The 20,151-nt window shown below is 51.2% G+C and overlaps 1 protein-coding gene across 7 annotated transcripts in view; it reads left to right on the top strand.

Moving 5' to 3' along the window:
- The window catches only part of SPTLC3 (serine palmitoyltransferase long chain base subunit 3), an 822,967-nt gene that overhangs the window by 773,350 nt on the left and 29,466 nt on the right, over positions 1-20,151 (top strand). For all 7 annotated transcript variants that reach the window (XM_078649546.1, XM_078649545.1, XM_078649551.1 and 4 more), the window contains exon 11: positions 4,182-4,311. In XM_078649546.1, the coding sequence (XP_078505672.1) occupies positions 4,182-4,311 (130 nt within the window). The remainder of the gene's footprint in view (positions 1-4,181; positions 4,312-20,151) is intronic.

The following is a 20,151-nucleotide window of genomic DNA, read 5'->3' on the forward strand; positions in this document are numbered from 1 at the left end:
ACCTAATATGGGGTACAGGGCTTAGACGTTATTAGTCTGGCGAAATTGCAACTTCACGCGAAGCAAGGAGGGTTGGGGGTGCTGGATCTGCATGCTTATTGCTATGCCAGCCAGTTGCAGTGGCTGGCGTACTGGCTTGCAGGACGCAATTTGCACGAGCTTGATATGTCGCCACGAGATAGGGATAAGGGGATCATCCACTCTTACTACCACAAGCCCCCCTGCTTACGTCGACATCGACACCCCACTTATTCAAATTAGCTATTACTTATTGGCGGAGTGCGGTGAGATACACTGGACGGCTGACACCATATGCCCCCACCATTCCGCTGCTGGGTATCCCCAAACATTCGGGACTAACCTCTAACCGTGTCCTACAGGCGTGCACTGAGGTGGGCATCACTACACTAGGAGACTATTTTACAGAGGGTGTACTAATGTCACATGAAACGTTTGTACCCGTATATGGTGCCCCCGACACGTTGTTCCTATTACACGCACATATTGCCAGATATATATATACACGCATCACATGGTCGCCCGAAGACACTGAACTACCCACGAACACACTGCTTACCATGCCGTGCCTAATGGGTAATGGGGCTCGACTGACAAAATGGCTCACTCACGGGATTCGAGCTGAGAGAGCGATCTTATTACAGCCGCTACGCGACAAGTGGGAAGGGGATGTGGGCCGTGCATTTTCAGTCAAGGAATGGGACACTATATTGGGGTTCCCCAAAAAGGTCTCATAATCCCAAATTTAAATGTATTCAATTGATGTTGTTACAAAGGGCGTACTTAACCCCGCACAGGCTAAGCGGTATGTTTCCTGGGGTGAATGATGAATGCCCACGCTGCCACGCACCCAACGTGGGGTTGGTACACATGGTATGGGCTTGCCCTAGACTGGGACATTACTGGGCGATGGTATGCAAAATATTTGATGGCGGTGGCCCCGGTACGCCAGAATGGCACCTTGGAATACTGCATACTAGGTCTGGGTCCCCGTGAAAAGAAGGGCAACCCTGCCTCACAATTTGCTAACCTTGCGCTCCTTCTAGCCAGGAGAGCCATAACCACACGATGGAAGGCAACTAGAGCCCCGTCCTTACAGGAATGGCACACAGAAATGTTGAGATGGGGTTAGGCAGAGGGGATGGAACTGAAAAGGGAGGAATATAGTGACCTACGGAAAACACCGATTTCGCTGAGCTGGTATGCAATGCTAGAAGAATACGCTGCGATATATATTTTGTCCTACTAGGGTATGTTGGGTCTGTCACGTGGGGGTCTGACCAGAGGGTACAGGACATTATCTATGTGCTATGCTGGATAAGTTAACAGAAATGTTCAGTTCAACTACGACAGACTTTGAAACCGAGTTGCACACACCTATGGATATGGATTATATACAAATGCTACTGTTGGATATTGAGGGCCGAGCATGCGGGGAGGGAGGGGAGGTTGGGTAACTGTTTTTGTTAATGTTTTAACTGCATTGAGTCCTGATAGCTATTACAAATTGCCATCCGTTTCGTTAAACTTCTGATGTAGGCAAGAATGCTAAGAATGATCTGTATTGGCATGCCGTTAGAGACTTATTTAATGATACTGGTCCACTATATCTTGCCATTTGAGGACACTTATGGATTCCCGACATTGTTAATGTATGTTATCCTACGATGGTTGTAAGCATGTCCTGCTACGCCATGTGATATGTCCTTAGATCGCTTTACGATGTTTTGCTCACTTGTCTGTAAAATCAATTAAAAAAACAAATAAACACTGGGCGATCCTTAACACAAGGACCCTTGAGGCTGGTCCAACCCCTCTTTTCACATACAAACGCACACAAAACCCGAGGGATTTTCTTGTGCACACACGTCCATCTGCTTCACAAGAAACCCAGACCACCCTCTGCGGTCTCCCACGAATCGAGGAACATTATCCGTGTGGCTCATGTACCGTGAGTCACTTTACAGAAATCACGAAGAGCTTAGACCTGGGTCTACAGAAACCATGGGAGCAAAAACGACATACTAACTGTAATACGAAAAATTGTGTTTACTTGATTACATGCCCTTGTCACCTCCGATATGTAGGGATGACCAGGAGACCAGTAAAGACACGAAATAGTGAGCACCACAGCATAATACACTGCAAAAAAAAAATAACACCAAGATGTGCTTGCATTTTCTTGAGTTTAACCCCACGCCCGACAGTTTGCGTTGGGCCATCATAGAAACTAACCACAGTTGGAAAGTCAGCACCCTCCTTGCACATGAATAACGGTGGGTGTTTTGATTGAGGACACACACACACACAAGGCCTTAATGACGACATATCATGGCTTGGCGGAGTGTGTCACGTAGCCCCACACTGTTTTTGTCTCTTTCCCCCCCATGCGAGATTACGATGTCTGGTTCCCTCTCAACATGCCTTACATTACACCATAGGAGTAGATTCCCCTTAATATATATGAGGCTGCGAATAGGTCTTGCTTCAATGAGCAGTTGCCAGCCAGTGGACCACCCTTATTTTTATTGGGGCTCTGATCCACTAACCAATACCCCCCCTTTTTGTCTGCTACTATGCTCCAAAGTTTACTGTGATTGGTTGTCCCAAGGCTAGTTGATTCTAGGCAAATGCAGTGTTCATCTGTGTGGCTCTGTGCCCGTGAGACTGCTGGCTTGTGTACTTGCACGCCTATGTGTCTATTTCTATTGGTCTGTGTGTACCTAAACCTAATAGGTGTGCACATGTGCCTATGTCTGTTGGTCTGAGTGCATAGGTTGTTGGAGATGTATGTTAATGTGTGCAAGGGTACCTATATGTCTCCTACATGGTGTGCGTGGGTACTGAATATTAATTTTTCTGTGTGCATGAAGACCTGTTTAGTTTATTGATTAAAACTGACTTAAGTGTGACCCTAACATAGCCGTCTAATTACTTTTCGTTTTTCATTTAGGATAGCCTTCTTGGATTGCTCAACAAAAAAGCAGTTACTACCAATACCACCACCATCAATGCCACCCCATCATCATTTGCTATACCACCAGCAATACCTACAAAATCACTAATACAATTACAGAACCACTAATAGTGCCACCAATAATACCTACACACCACCGATACCACCTATACCAGTACCAACAAAACCACTAATACCACCGCTACTAATACTGCTACTATTACAAGTGCCCCCTAAATCGTCATCACCTAAATCACCACCACCAATACCGCCCACACCATTACCATCAACAAACAAACCACCACTATTAATTCCCCCACCAATACAACTATACCACCAAATTTACAAAACCACTATCTATAAAAGATAAAACCACCATAGTACTAATACCCTCATCAGAGCAATACTACCACTCCGATTTCAGTATCACCAATGGTGCCACCACCAGTACCACCACCACCTTTACCACACCATCAACACAACCACCACAATTCATATACATCATTACGTTCTCAACCAAAATTTGGCAAAATTAGTAGGTGTGTTACAGCAACGTCTGTTGGTCTGATCATAGATGCATGTATCTGACCTGGTCTGTTTGTACCAGTGTCTGTATGTGGGCATGTGTGAGTGACATTTGCATGTGTATTTTGTTTCTCTGCACATGCACTGTACAGGGCCAAACATACTAGCGTTGTAATTGCTTATTAGCGCAACGTATGGCACCCAAGAAAATATTTTTTTTAAATGATCATATTGGCCTTATTCGGGCGACCTTCTTGACCACTGTGCGTTGCCTGATACAACTGGGGATATATTTCCTATTTCATTCCACTTAATACTGCAGCGACCTGGAGATGTTTGAAATACAGCCATACAAAGGCATTTTATTACTATCCGTTCTCCCTAAAAGAATACCTTGCCAATCCCTGAAACCCTGGTGATGTTCAGTTTTATAACACATTACATGTCACACACTTGGAGTTGTTGGCAGCAGATGGTAGGTTTCCCGCTAATCATACACTGCAGTGGGGACAAAAATAGCAACATGCTCCCTGTTTGTTCTGTTTTATGTTAGAAACGCCATTGAGGTATAGAAAAAAACGATTCCAAGATGCAGACTCTTGTTTTTATTATGGTCATTATCTTTATTGTATTTCTCTTTTTAATTTAAAGCAACAACTCATTACGTTTTCTTTCTCCTTAGAGCTTTTGCCCGACATATGCTAGAGAGAAAAATTGGAGTAGTCGTGGTAGGGTTTCCAGCTACTCCAATTACTGAATCCAGGGCTCGATTTTGTGTGTCTGCTGCACACACACGACAGATGTTGGACACAGTAAGTACTAACAGATGTCAACCTGCACCCCAGTGGCAGATGAGTAATACAGCTTTTGGATGAAGCAGAGCAAAAAGATTTGCAGAATTTGGTGTTTCATTACTTGAATTGCCATATGTATTAAAAAGTAGGATTTTACTCTGTCCGTACGATTGTTTTCCATACATAAAGAATGCGGGAGATGAGGCTGTGGCAGGAACTTATATTATGATTAGATATTTTATCAATATTAAATTAGATTTTTGAAGTTTGATGCTTAGCGACCTTTTCTCCTTCTTGCTATGAAAGTGAGAAATATATTGCTTAATGATCAGAGATCCCACGGCCAATTTGCACCCAGGAAATGCTTTTACACACTTGAGTTCATATAGTGAACCTATTTCCCCTTGTCCGGGTCTGGAAGTCCTGTGAGACTTCATAGGTCTGGATGTGGAGATGTCCTTATCTAGAAGGGCTATGTGTTCAGACACGTGATGGCATGAGACTACTGCTTGACTCTTGTGTACAGATTTCGAGCATCAGGGGACCACGCTTTCTCGGTCGGAGTCAAGTAGGATAGGAATGAGGTCACCTGACTCATACCTAGCGAAGTGTGGTGCTACGGTGATCATTTCAAGCGGTGTCTTCACAGGTTGTTTTAATGAGTGTTTCATCTGGGTAGGATCCCTCGTTTGCCGAAAAGGAGTCGCACCATGCTGTGCGAGCGCTACCAGAATGAACCCTCGTGCAGGCTTACCTCCCACTCTCCTATAGTGAGTGGATTACATTACCACCATCTTCAAACCAAAGCATCATCTACAAAATCCTCACGGGCGGCACCCTTTCCTATCTGGACGATGAGCCTACCACCTCTGTTTAATGTCAGCACTCCCAAAACCAGGCATCTCTCGGATGAAGTGCAAAGAAAGAAAAGACAAGGCAACAGGCCTTCTCCAAGCATGAACCCAGGAGTTGGAACAACGTCTCCATAAACTTTAAAACCAACTCATCCTGCTCTAGTCTAGAACTGAAAACATGGCTCTTTAAAGAACAATACATCATGGAAGTACTTCCTTAATCCTCACCCAGCTACCTCTGTAATCCCTCTTTGACTGTTTTTTTGCATTTAATCCTCTATATCATTACTGTCTATATATCGCTGCCTTCCGATTAGTGTTCTGCTATATAAATGTCACGTACATGAATACATTCATATTACTTTTTTGTGAGAATCTGGTTAATTTAATGCAAAAATGCTTATTAGGAGCTTGTGCACCTTTTATTTCAGTGTATGCTTCCATTCACACTTTGTATGAATATGCGTTTAGGTTTTCTTCCTGAAAAAATAGAGTATAAAAACTTTATCAAGTGTCACCGATTCCTCCACAGCATATGTTTTTGTTCCTTCGGCTGTGGATCTGGTGGAAGTATAGTCAATATTTATGCAGTGCCAAATAAGAAGAGGGCGAGTGTGATGTTGGTTTGTGGCAGTTTTGAGATGGTGATGAAGAATATGAGAACAGGATGGCGCATGGGTTTAAAAGTGTGTGAGACATGAAAATCCAACACATGCAATATGTGGGATGGTTTCCTATTAGAGAAACAATAAAATCCTCCAGCACACATTCTGCATTTGAGTTTTCCTACTGGTGTGGAGCATAGTTTCCAGCAATGGCCAGTCTCAAGTTTTTGAACCAGTATTTTTGTGTGGTCCAGTTTCTTTGTACTGTCTCTCTATTATCCATCCTCTCCCGGCATATATTTTACTTCTCTACACTGCAGTTAGTAGATTTTAAATAAGTGTGCAGACTGAAGTGCTGCCGAGGAAGATCATTACACTACATTTGAAGACTTTTACTCTACCGCATTCAAACTTTACTTTCCTGATGACTATTCTTTTGAGTTATGCCTTGCAAATACTTGATCCCTTGGCCACTAGACTTGGCATCATACCAATATTTCTCTAAAAATAGATGCCTTCACTCACACTTCTGCTTTACAGCCTCCACATTTTGCTTGAAAAGGGATTTTCAGTGCTACCCTACCACTGTTTCATTCTTTATCAGTTGAACTGCTCCCACCAGCCTCCGACCATGCTATGACTTTATCTTGCTGGCACCACATATCAGTATATTTCCAGTTCTTAGGCTTGTCCTGCCCTTTAGCCAAGTCGGAACCAATCCGTCGATGGGAGCAGCCATCGTAGGTACAAGGAAGCCCCAGTGCCACGTCTAGCGATAGTCATAGTTACCCTGGATCTATGAAAACTTTCAGCTCCCAGATTGGATGCTCATTGGCAAGTCCAGCAATAGCCAGGTATAGCCTCAGTCTGTTTGAATGGGCACAGCTACTACGTGGCGCAAACTCTTTGATTTTGATTTTTTACTAGCATATAAATGGGAGTAGAAAAACAGTATCTAGTGCTGACAGGTAACGCAGCAGAATGAGATCAAATCAGGCCCTTTAGGACTTGGAGGTGGCATTCCTGAATATTTGTCATCAGTAGCTCCACCCACCACTGTGCCAAAAATGAAATGCAAATTTACTATAACCACCATGCCAGTAGTTAAAGAAAAACAGTTACATCCCCTTAAAACTCTTGAAATGCCAGTCTTCTCATATTAGGTTTGCCAGTGGTAGGCATTTTGTTTGTTACCCTGTATTGCAGGTTAGTGCTGGTATGCATGCACATCCTAGAGATCATAACTCACTTTCTGTTATTGACTAGGGTATCATATGCTTCAATAGAAGGCCACAATAGGCTCTGCCAGGGTGAGATGTAACTGGTAAGGGGTGGTAAATACATCACATCATCTACCTCTACCACCACCACAGATCTGTGAGCGGTGAGGATAAGTGGTTTGATCTATGTGGGCAAGAATATGGGCCTATGAAGGCCAATGATTTTTATTTCCAGACTACTTCTTCGGGGAAAGCTGGGCCCAATTCATGGCACACACTCTAGGCTATGGGTCTGGAGAAAAAGCACGCACACGACTGAGTCAATCAAAGCCCAGTTGAACATCATGCAGCAAGACAACATGATCATGTCTTAAAGAAGTAACTTAGAAAAATATAAAGCATAAGTAATTGAAAACCGCAAAAAAATATTGGTTAGTACATTACTGAACCATCCAACATAAGGAAGCTTCAACTGCCTCTTGGTCTCTTCCTAAATAATCTTTTCAACACTTATATGTTTGAGGGTGGTCCTACTACCACAAATATGAGGAAGATTTGCCCACCTAGAACTCCTAAGAATAATGGACCTAAATCAAGAACAATTTGGCAGACCACAACAGTGCTAGATGAAACTGTTGCTCCATATGTTACAGAAATCAGAAAATCTTAGTGATTGCACTGCTTTGAGTTTCCTATTGCATATGAAAATATTTGAGAAACTCAGATGAATCCAAATCAACTGGTAAATTTGGATATGTACCAAACCACTTCTGCCTACCTTATCCACCACTAGAGATGTATCACTGCTACCCAGAGTGCTAAGCACCAATATTGATAGCTCATGATCCTATCAATATCTACACCTGTTCACCAGCACAAGCACCTAAATAAAGAACTAAAGGTATGTATGCTGAGTGCTGCATGGAGCCTCCTCATTACATAAAAACAGACAAGCCTTGTAGCACACCAGTGAGGTGTCACCACTACACAGAGCACTAAATACCATTGTTGGTAGTTCCTCATCCCTTCAATAGCTGCACCCTCTCACCATCGCAAGCACTTAAGTAAAGAAATGCAGGGTGCGCATGTAGTCTTCTCAGTGCATGCATTCGAACCTGCATTTTAACACACCTCTTTTCACTAGAACACCAAAAAGTAAAAGAAAATCCCCCCCCATGAAGCCCTCATACCTTTTTCTGCCTCCAACCCTTTCACTGCTGTAGACATGTATATCTGAAAGAGACACGTTAGTGATAGATTCCTTACCTTAGAATATCCCCAGGCGTCCGACTGGATCCGGAAAATTTTGCGTAGCAATACCCCTGCGCGCCGGTAGGTGTCGTCTGCGGCTCCGTGTCCGTCGTCGGCATCGTTAGCGCTGGGATGACGCCGTCGGAGTACTTAGACGCCGCCCTCGTGCGCTGACGTCAGTTCTTCTTTTTTCCGCGCCAGCTAGCGCAGATCCGGAGAAGCTCTACCCCTTAGTCACTTTTTGACTAAACTTTTTGATCGTCTTTCTCGAGTCTCTCGACTCTTATGGTGCCGGTAGGGATGCCTGGTTTCAAACCTTGCTCCAGGTGCGACCGACTGATGTCGGTTACCGACCCCCATCGCGGGTGTCTTCAGTGTCTAGGCCTCGACCAAGATGACCGCACCTGCCCCGACTGCCGGGCCCTGACGTCGAAGGCCCGCTAGCGACTGGAGCTCCAGCGGTCGGCCCCGCGCCGTTCTAGGTCCCGGTCCCACAGGAGGCCGAAGGACCGGTTGCAGGGTCGGAGTCCTCGTAGCTCTGGAAGTCGACATCGGTCGTCGGGATCTTCCGCAGGTAAGAGGCATGAGCGGTCGGAGCGACGTCATCGTTCCTCCGACCCACCCTGACGCTCGCACGACGCGGCCGGAGGTTCGGGTGACATCACCCACGCGGTTCCGACGGAGTTACAGGCGCCGCATCCTGCCCCACACCTGCAGGTCCCTGGGCACGATGCGACGCCGGAGGAGATCGAGCGGTACCTCATGGCCATGAGGTCCCTCCCTCCTCAGCCGGGTTCCGTGGCGCCTTCGGGCCCAACGGTCCCGGCTGGAGGGCCTGGCGGGTCAGGTGCTTCGGCTCCGACGCTGTCGGGTGCCTCGGCCCAGGCGCCGCCGGCGACTAAGATCCCGTCGACCTCGCTGGCGCCGGCCCAGCGGGTGCCACCCCCGGCGCCGCCTGTCAGCGCCGTCCCCAATCCTCCCCTCGATTCGGTTCCGGCGCCGCTCTCGACGTAGTTTGGAGATTTCTATTTCCACGAACCGGCCCCATCCGTTGACCCTGAACTTCAGGAGATGGGTGATGAGGGTGATTGGGAGGGGTCTATGGACCCTCTGGCACAGGAGTGCCAGTCTCAACAGGACTGGACATATGAGCTTGGGGAGGCCAGTGGAATTGACACTTCGCCAGACACTGGATTTGTCTCCCCTCCCACCGTGGCTACGGAGGAGGGGGCTGCCTACAGTGTAGTGTTGACGCGGGCAGCCAAGGCCTTGGGCCTGACGCTCCCCGTCGCTGCCGTGAGGACTAACCTCCTCACTGAGGTCCTTAAACCGCAGGCATGCTCCACTGAGCCTCTGCTGCCGTTTAATGAGGCCCTGTGTGACGTTCTTGTGGGCATTTGGTCCAAGCCCGCTACAGGTCAGCCTGTGGATAGGAACGTGGCCAGACGCTGCCGCCCGGCCCCGGGCGACCCTTGCGTTTTGTCCACCCATCCCACCCCTGAGAGCCTGGTCATCCAGGCCTCCACTTCCCAGACCGCATTCCTGACTGCTCCACCCGATCGGGAATCCAAGAGGTACGAGCAATTCGGAAAGAAAGTGTTCTCGTCCCTGAGTTTGGTACTGCGTCTGTCAATACTGCATGCCTCTTGGGCCGCTACACCCACACCCTGTGGGACACGGTCGCGGACGTGCTGCCACAATGCCCGGAGGAGGTCCGGGCTAAACTCGCCCAAGCCCTTGCGGAGGGTCGAGATGCAGCGCGCTACTCCATCCGGTGTGGGCTGGATACCACGGACTCACTGGGCAGAGCGATGGCAACGACGGTGGCGGTTCGACGCCACTCCTGGTTGAGGTCCGCCAACTTTTCGGCCGATGTCCTGCTTCTGGACATGCCGTTTGATGGCCGTCGCCTATTTGGCGACAAGGCAGACCATGCGCTTGAGCGTTTTAAGGACTCCAGGGCTACGGCCAAGTCCTTGGGCCTCTCGGTCCCACGCCAGCAAACGGGTGCCTTTCGCTTCTTTCGTGGCCAAGGAAGGGGCGCTCCCACACGTGCTGCCAGCCACGCACCGCAGACTACTACACAGCGCGGTGGTGGAAACGGCCGTGGCGGCGGTCAGGGACAACGGCGAGGCCAGTCCACACCTTCCCCTGCAGCACCCGCCTCAAAACCCTCTCGGTCCGTGCTTTCAGGCCCATGTGACGCCAGTTGGAGGCAGGGTCCGCCACCACCTCTTCAACTGGCGCACTGTCACGTCAGACAGGTGGGTGCTGCAAATCGTCCGAAGGGGCTACTCCCTCCCCTTCAAGGCGACCCCTCCAGCCATGCCACCGCAGTACCACCGCATGTCGGGGGATCACTTGCAACTTCTGCAAGAGGAAGTTACGGCCCTCTTGGCCAAGGGGGCCATCGAGCACGTTCCTGGGCCAGAAGTAGGGTGTGGTTGTTACTCCCACTACTTTCTGGTACCCAAGAAGGGCAAAGGGGGCCTACGCCCTATCTTGGACCTACGGAACGTCAACGGCTTCTTCCGGAAGGAGAAGTTCAAGATGCTGACATTGGCTCAGGTCTTAGCTGCCCTAGACCCTGGAGACTGGATGGTAGCGTTGGACTTGCAAGACGCTTATTTTCACATCCCCGTCCTGCCGGCCCACCGGCATTACCTGCGGTTCACGGTAGGCCACGAGCACTTTGTTTACCGTGCTCCCCTTCGGCCTTACCAGCGCCCCACGGGTGTTCACGAAAGTGATGGCGGTGGTCGCAGCTCATCTGCGCAGGTTAGGGGTTTCAGTCTTTCCCTACCTCTACGACTGGTTGTTGAAGGCGGGCTTTCCCCAGACAGTCGTCAGCCACCTCCAGACTCCTGCCGACCTCCTGCACCTGCTGGGGTTCTCCATCAATGTGCCGAAGTCACACCTGTGTCCCTCTCAGAAGCTCCTCTTCATCGGAGTGGTTCTAGACTCTGCGCAGTTTCGGGTTTATCCTCCCGAACAGCCGGTTCGAGATATTTAAGCTCTGATTCCAGTCTTTCAGCCTTTATCCCGAGTCTCTGTCAGGTTGACGCTGCGGCTTCTGGGGCTGATGGGCTCCTGCATCCTTCTGGTGCATCATGCCCGATGGCAGATGCGGGCTCTACAGTGGAACCTGAAGTTTCAGTGGGCCCAGCATCAGGGCAACTTGTCCGACCATGTCTTGATCTCGGAGGGCACTGCAAGGCAGTTGCAGTGGTGGCTCACGGACCGCGATTGGGTCATCAGCAGATCCCTCTCCTTACCCCAACCGGAGCACGTAGTTGTGACGGGTGCGTCCCTCCAGGGATGGGTGGGCCACATGGGAGAGGCAGAGATCAGAGGCCTCTGGTCTCCGGCGGAGTCCCGGCTCCACATCAACCTTCTGGAAATGCGGGCGATCCGACTTGCACTGAAGGCATTCCTCCCCTCTGTCCGCGGGAGTGTAGGGCAGGTGTTCACGGACAACACCACCGCCATGTGGTACTGCAACAAACAGGGCAGGGTGGGGTCATGGACCCTATGCCAGGAGGCTCTGCGCCTCCGGCAGTGGCTGGAACATCAAATCGTGACCCTGGTGGTTCAACACCTGGCAGGTTCTCTGAACGCCAGGGCGGACGAACTCCGCCGTCGGTGCATGATGGATCACGAATGGCGTCTGAACTCAGACGTGGCGCAAGGCCTCTTTCAGCAGTGGGGAGAGCCTTGGTTAGATCTATTCGCCACAGAAGAGAACGCGCAATGTCATCAGTTCTGCGCGTTGGAATTTGCAAGGCGGCACTCGCTCAGAGACGCTTTTTGTCGCGAGTGGAGTTGCGGTCTTATGTACGCCTTTCCGCCTATACCACTTCTGCCCAGAGTGCTGAAGATCAGGCGCGACCGGGCCCAGGTTATCCTTGTGGCTCCGGACTGAGCACGAAGATATTGGTATCCAGAGCTACTCAGCATGTCTGTCGATCCCCCGATTCGTCTGCCTCTTCAGGAGGACCTTCTGTCTCAGCAGCAGGGGACGGTCCTCCACCCGAACCTATCCAGTCTCCACCTACAAGCTTGGAGATTGAGCGGCGACAGTTGAGGCCATTTGACTTGCCTCCTGAAGTCTGTAATGTCATTCTGGCAGCCAGGCGTCCCTCCACAAAGTCGGTATACGCCTGCAGGTGGAAGAGATTTGTGGCATGGTGCACAGCAAAGGCTGTGGAACCTCTCTCTGCACCCCTTTCTGAGGTTCTCCTCTTCCTTCTTTCTCTTGCCCAGCAGGGCTCTGCTCTGGGCACTATCAAGGGCTACCTTTCTGCCCTTTCCGCCTTCTTAAGGCTACCTGATCAGCCATCTTTGTTCAAGTCCCCCATTGTAAATAGGTTTTTGAAGGGCATCACACACATGTTCCCTCCTGTTCCATTTGTGATGCCTCAGTGGGACTTGAACCGTGTACTAACCTTTCTGATGTGTGCTCCCTTCGAGCCACTTCATAACTGTCCTCTCCGTCTTCTTACTCTAAAGACTGCTTTCCTGGTTGCCATCACCTCTGCCAGGAGAGTGAGTGAGCTCCAGGCTCTTTCTTCCAAATCTCCTTTCCTTTCTGTCCATCCGGACAAGGTTTTGTTGCGGACGAGACCCTCTTTCCTGCCCAAGGTAGTCACAGCCTTCCACATCGGGCAGTCCATCACCTTGCCCACCTTCTTTCTGCCTCCGCATCCCTCTAAAGAGGAAGAGCGGCTCCATCGTCTGGACCCAAAACGTGCGCTGTCGTTCTATCTAGACCGCACACGCCAGTTCCGGGTGGATGACCAACTCTTTGTTGGTTACGTGGGTGCTAAGAAGGGACTGGCGGTGCACAAGCGGACCATCTCTCGGTGGATCATCTTGTGCATCCAGGCGTGTTACTCCTTGGCTAAGAAGGAACCCCCTGTTGGGCTGAGGGCTCATTCCACTCGGGCCACGGCGACTACGACTGCCTTAGGCCGAGGAGTGCCCTTGCAGGACATTTGTCAGGCAGCTACGTGGACCTCGCTGCACACGTTTGCGAGACACTACTACCTGGACAGCCAAGTCCGGAGGTATGGCTTATTTGGCCGTTCCGTCCTCCAGGACTTTTTGGTATGATTATTGGTTCGCAGACCCACCACCGGGGTTGGTATTGCTGGGGTATCTATTTTAAGGTAAGGAATCTATCACTAACATGTCTCTTTCAGATGCACAAGTTACTACTTGTGTAACAATATATCTGTAAGAGACATTAGTTAGTGATAGATTCCTTACCGACCCACCCATCCTCACCGTTCTGCAAACCGATATCTAGGGTTAAGGTCATCCCCTTTCAGGGCCCTAGTTTCTTGGCACCAGTGTTGGTTCTATCATGGCTCTGCGTATCTTGCGCGGAAAAGCTGTGTATCAGAACTGACATCCGCGCGCGAAGGCGGCGTCTAAGTACTCCGGCGTCATCCCGGCGCTAACGACGCCGTCGACCAACGCGGAGCCGCGGACGACGCCTGCTGGCGCGCAGCGGTATTGCTACGCAAAATTTTCCGGATCCAGTCTGACGCCTGGGGATATTCTAAGGTAAGGAATCTATCACTAACTAATGTCTCTTACAGATATATCGTTACACAAGTAGTAACTTGTGCATTATGCTGATTGGAAGTGTTGCCTAATTCTCATTATGTAACAACCACCAAACCTTCTCAATAACTGTAGTCACAAAACATGGCTTTGAATAATAGTTCATTTTGCTGCTATGTACACATTTTTCATGTGAAAATGCTCCTGTTTCTCCATTAAATACAGAGAAGTAGAAATAAGTACATGCTCCGGGTAATGACTGGCTGATAGATGGGATTGTCCATGCATAACTGAGACTCATAACCCAGCTGTACAATTTCGCCATCATAGAAGCCTGGCACGTGACTTTCATCTCCTATGCGCAATCATGCAGGGACTTTGGGCTGGAGAGGGGCCATTATTTACATTATGCTAGTATATCTCATCGGTTTAAGGCAACCTGGCCCACGTACCGAGTCATCCCAAAGACAACACAAACACTTGATGTAATGCTTACATGTGGTGCTGGGCGACGACTACTCTCTCGCCTTTACAATGCAATGAGGGTTGACTCTTCAGGCTCCCCTCCCAGTTCTAATGTGGCATGGAATGTAGATCTGGAGGACCCAATCGATGAAAGGGCGTAGAGGGCAGTGCGTGCATTCACACATATGGTCTCATGCAATGCTAGTTTCAAACTCCTACATTACAACTACTTGCACTTCAACTACATGACCCCTGTGAAGATGCACCGCATTGCACAGGACTGTTCGGACGCCTGCTTCTGGTGGAGACAAGAGGGGGCGGACTTCCTAAACTTAGCCTAGGGTGCCCTGGGGTTAGACAATTTTGGGTAAAGGTGGTGGAGAGGGTGCAGAGTGGCACTGAAGTCCGCATGGAGCTAAAACCGCTACACTGCTTATTGGGACAAGTCCTGAAACCTAAAAAACTCAAAGTAGCCCATAAACTCTTGCAGTTACTCATTGTGCTAGTACAGCACAGAATAGCAATAACATGGATGGGGATGCGTGCCCCTGAGGTTGATGTGTGATGTTCGAGAAGGGATGCTAGCGGAGGAGGCCCATGTGAAAACTAGTCGTAGAGATGACAAACTAGATGAAGATTTAAGGCAATGGAGGGAGCTACGCAATACGTTCCTGAATATTGAAAACTTTAAAAAACCAAAAAGGAACAACACAACCCTACACTCACAACGAAGTGTGTGTGGCGCACCTCTCTCAAGGCACTTCCTGCCTACCCTCCCAAAGTTCAACTGACATGTGAGCTATTGGCTCTCACGGTGTGCACTTCCACTACCCCTGCTGTTCCCAAGGGGCGATCCCAATGATCAAAATAGACTTATACCCACTGTGGATTGCACCACCTAGTACAAGTGTCCAAAAACAGTAAATTGATAAATGTCCATCCAGTAGTTGACAGTGTTCAAATTTTCTTTTTTCTTTAATTTATGACATAACACCGGGCAGCCAACGCATTTCGTTCTTGTAAAAAACTTAATCAGGGCTGTAAAAACATTTAAAAATACATATATAATACAATGTAAAATACATTAACAAACCATTGATACAAAAACACCTACATCAAGACAGGAAATATTCCAAAATATCATCCCAAAACTATATACTCTTCTTTATACATTTCCAATGTAATGCATATGTAAATCAGTCAAGCACCTGGGCATATAGCCATTTTGGTTTAATATTAATAAAGTTTTTCCTAAAGTTCGTATCTCCATCATTAATAATCACTGCAATTTAAACTGTATGGTCAAATCCAGATACATTCGAACATTCATATTTCAAAGCAAATCCCTATTAAACACTACCTAGACCTCAGATATGTTATATAGATATATTTGCAACAACTCTTCGTTTCGCCTTAGGATATTCGTACTTGTATTGCCCTATATGATACATCAGACAGGCTAATATAAATAACAGAACCCCAGGTGTTTATGTTACAGTTTAAATTTGAACACTGTCAACTACTGGATGGACATTTATCAATTTACTGTTTTTGGACACTCGTTCCTGAATATTGGAATGAATGCGAGTGATGAGGGGGGCGTGGCTAAGCACTCAATGGCGACGGACGCTCTTGGGTAGAGCTCCACTACCGGCTCCCCTTCCCTGAGCCAATTATCCGGCAATTTTTGCAGTGGCCGCCCAGAACTTCGAGCGGACCCCCCCGGAACCCGCCACGACACACCGGGCAACTTTTCATTCCCGGGCACCGACGGGGCCGACCCCGGCCTCTCCCACAGCTCTCCTGCGGGACCGGGCACCCCCTGGCCGGCGGAGCATCCAGGAGAGTCCGCGGCTTGGGCCTAGAGGGAAGGCCCGACGGACCACCAGCACAGAGCTGCCCGGGCTTCACGGACTGCTGACTGCCTTGCCGGGTGGGCACACCAGTGGTCCGGGTGACGCTCCGATCGGCTGCGGGACGGGCCCGGATGACGGGGAAAGCAGGCGCCCCCCACCTACGTCGCAGCCCCCACACACTCACTGCTCTGAACCGAGGTGAGGCAAGGTGAGGCAGTGATCGACCCGGGGGGGACGCGGGAGACAGCGGATGCCCTACGGCGGACAGCCCCCCCCCCCCCCGAGGACCCACACAACGACCGGCGCCGCCGGGGGAGCCCGCAGTGCCGAGGCAGACGCTGGGGGGCCGGCGGGAGGCAGTGGCTCCCAAGCCCGACACGAAAGGCCTGGAACCCTGACCGGGGAGCTGCGCAGCTACCGGGGAAAGAACGGTTGTCCCCCCCCCCCACACTGAAGGCATCCAGAGGAGCGCGCCAGCGCCCCCCCCCCCCCAATAGAGGTGGAGGCTGTCGGAGAGGCAGTGGGGCACGCGCGAAGAGAGGACCTGGCCCAGGCTGACCTGCCCGGACCACACGGGCACACGCACCACAAGCGCCTCCTCAGCCACTGCAACGCCCGGACCGGTGAGGCGCAGCCATGGGGCGATAAGGCGAGGTATCCCCTGGCAGACCACCTCCCCCCCCCCCCCCGGGGGCAGCTACGACGGCCTAGACTGAGGAGGTTGCTGGCAACTGCTGGGCACCGCACCCGGGAGTACACCAATTCCGAGGACAACATCTTTAGGACACCACGGGCGCCGACCCGGCCGGACGGACGCCACCCGCACATGTCAGGGGGAGTGCGGACCCGCACCGGGACTGGTGGGGCCCCGCCGAAGGGGAAGACAGGCAACTCGCTACCCAAGATGGCCGCCGAACAACTGGCCTCGAGGCTCGACAGCGTGCTAGCAGCGGTGGAGCGAATGGAACAGTCCCTTCAGCAAACTAGAACCTCCCTGGAGTCCAAAATAGACGGCGTCGCTGTGGACCTGACCCTCCTGCGCGACGACCACAGGAAATTATCCGACCGGACCAAGACCCTGGAAGGCGCAGTAAAGGAGATCGAGCCCAAAGTCTCCCAGATGGACAAGCAGGTGCAGGACCTCATGAACAGAGTGGAGTTCCTGGAAGATAGGGCCGAGGACGCGGAAGGGAGGGCGAGACGCAATAACATCAGACTGGTGGGGGTTCCTGAAAAATGGGAGGGGAACCGCCCGGCCCAACATGTGGAAGACTGGCTACGGACACTGCTTCCAGAAGGCTCGCTGTCACCCCACTTCGTGGTGGAGCGCGCACATCGGGTGCCGACGAGGCCCTACACCACCGGCGCCAACCCGAGGCCACTGCTCTTCAGAATACTGAATTATAGAGACAGAGACACGGTGCTGCGGGAGACAAGGCGGCTGGGTGAGATACGCATAGACAATGCGTCGATCATGTTCTTCCCTGACTATACCATCCAGGTACAACGCCAGAGGCACGACTTCATGGAAGTGAAGCGGAGACTACGCACCGCGGGCCTCAAGTACTCCCTGCTATTCCCTGCCAAGCTGAGAGTGGTGGCGGGAGACAACACCTACTTCTTCAGCACGCCTGTGGAGGCCAGTGAGTGGCTAGACGGGGGAACGGACACGGCACCCAGGCACTCTCGTGGGGATGACACGAGGACCAGGTCACGAGGACAGCGCCGCCGCCGCAGAAACAGGACCCAGCGGTCCCAACACGCGGAGGAGGGGGCACGCCACTCTCCCCCACTAGACCAGATGCTCCTAGAACAACGTGACTCACTACGGAAGGTTTCTCAAATGAGTAACTCGCCCTCCCAGGAGACAGCCCCGGAGGACGGCCCACAGCCGGTACCAAGTGACGACGACGAGGCCATATATGGGATCCCGAACTCACAGATCTCGGTGGAACTGCCTATCGTCACGCCACAAACCTCTGACATGATCCACTGATTCTATAGGCGATGTTGGCATTGGTCCTGCCGCAACGAGGGGGGGCTGGCAGTGGTCGGCTGGACGATGGTGCGCGACTGGCGCCCGCCGCTGCTGGGGGCTTCTCCATCCCCCCCCCCTGCCGGCTGGTTGAACAGTGGACTCCTGGAACAGTGAGTAATGCCCTCGTGGCAATGGTGGTCAGCGGGGTGGGCAATGACGGGATTGTCTTTCAACACACACCCGCACCTGGCCGTCTCCACATGCGGGCCGGGGCAGGAGGGGGCCCCTCCCGGTGGGGGCGCGCAGCCCATACCACGTGGCACTCTGCCCCTCACCTGCAGACACTCACACAGGCGAGGCCACACGCATGCCGAGTCCCTTGGAGCACTAGACCATAGTTGGTGGCCACTAGCACCATGTATCAGATGGCTCAGGGAAGTGACCTGCTTCCCCTAACTGACTGTATATCCTTTCTGCTGAGACTGTGCTTAGCGCACACTGCCCCTTAGACAAGTAAGGATGTTCCTCTCACTTGAGAGTATGGACGGTGGCCTGTTTCGCCACTGCCCTTTTGGTATTTTAGTGGGGATAGCCCGCTGTTGGTTGTTGTTATTCATTGTTTTTCCCTGCCCTAATGTTTTCCCGAACATCGCTGAGTGCACTACAGGGGGTGGAGTCGGGGGAGCTGGGAGAACCACTGCGAGAGCTCTTGCTGGAGCCGCTGCTGTTAGGAATGTCGGGGGGGTATGTGTATTGCCAAAATGTCTGTGATAAAGCTATGTACCTGGAACATTAGAGGTATGCACACACCCGCGCGCAGGTACCAAATATACTCCTACTTGAAAAGGCACAATGTGCAGGTCGCACTACTGCAGGAAACGCATCTATGTGGGGCGGAGGTGACAGCGCTGAGGCGGCGATGGAGGGGACAACTGTATGCTACTGAATACTCCTCATATGCCCGCGGGGTACTGTTGTGGGTAAAGCCGGGCACTCCCTTCGTAATGTCGGAAATACACACAGACACTGAGGGGAGGTTTGTCTTGGTAAAGGGTCGTATGGACGGGCAACCAGTGGTTCTGGCGTCCATTTATGCTCCTAACACGGACCAGGGCACCTTCTTAGCGCGCATATCAGAGAAATTGGCGCCCTGGCATGGCGTCCCATGGATACTGGGAGGCGACTACAACACGGTACTAGACCCAGTGATGGACTGTTCGGTCCCGCCAAGGCCAGAGGCAACTTCCCAGGGGGCCACGAGGGCACTCACGCAGTGGGCGACACAGTGGGACCTGAAAGATGCATGGCGCGCGCACAATCCCGACGCTAGGGTGTACTCTTATTTCTCAGGGGCACACGCATTGCACGTCCGCCTTGACAGGTACATGGTATCAACGGAAATGTTGCCACACATCACTGACTCCCACTACCTGGGCCGGACACACTCGGACCATAACCCCCACACCCTGCACATGGCTTGGGAACGCCCGCACCCACCGATCCCCACATGGCGACTGCAACCTGCTCTACTGCTAGACGCCCCCTTTAGGGACTCCCTGCAGGCCTGCGTAGCACAGTACTTCACTGACAACTCAGACACAGCGTCCTCCCCGAGGATAGAATGGGACGCATTCAAGGTGGTGGTACGGGGGCACTGCATGAGCACTCAGGGAAGCATACAGAAGAAGCTGGAGGTGGACTTGCGCAGAGTGGAAGCAGACCTACTATGCAGGGAACAGGAGGCGGTGGGTGGCACTGGAGACCGGCTGCAGGCGGCCCGAGCGGAACATGACACATTACTGGAAAGGCTGCGACACGTAAACTTCGCGGCCCACTCGGCGCGGGTACACCAGTACAGTGACAAGCCCGGTAGGCTATTGGCTTGGTTGGTCAGGCAGGAGAGCCGTACGGAGCCAGTATCTGCCATCCGCACGGCTGAGGGAGAGCTAGTATACACCCAAAGCAAGATACACCAAGCGTTCGTGGGACACTATCAGGCACTATACAAATCACAACTGAGAGTCTCCGCGGCCTACATCGCTGATTACCTGGTAGACATCC

This window comes from Lissotriton helveticus, chromosome 6, assembly GCF_964261635.1.
Source record: "Lissotriton helveticus chromosome 6, aLisHel1.1, whole genome shotgun sequence".
NCBI classification, from domain to species: domain Eukaryota; kingdom Metazoa; phylum Chordata; class Amphibia; order Caudata; family Salamandridae; genus Lissotriton; species Lissotriton helveticus.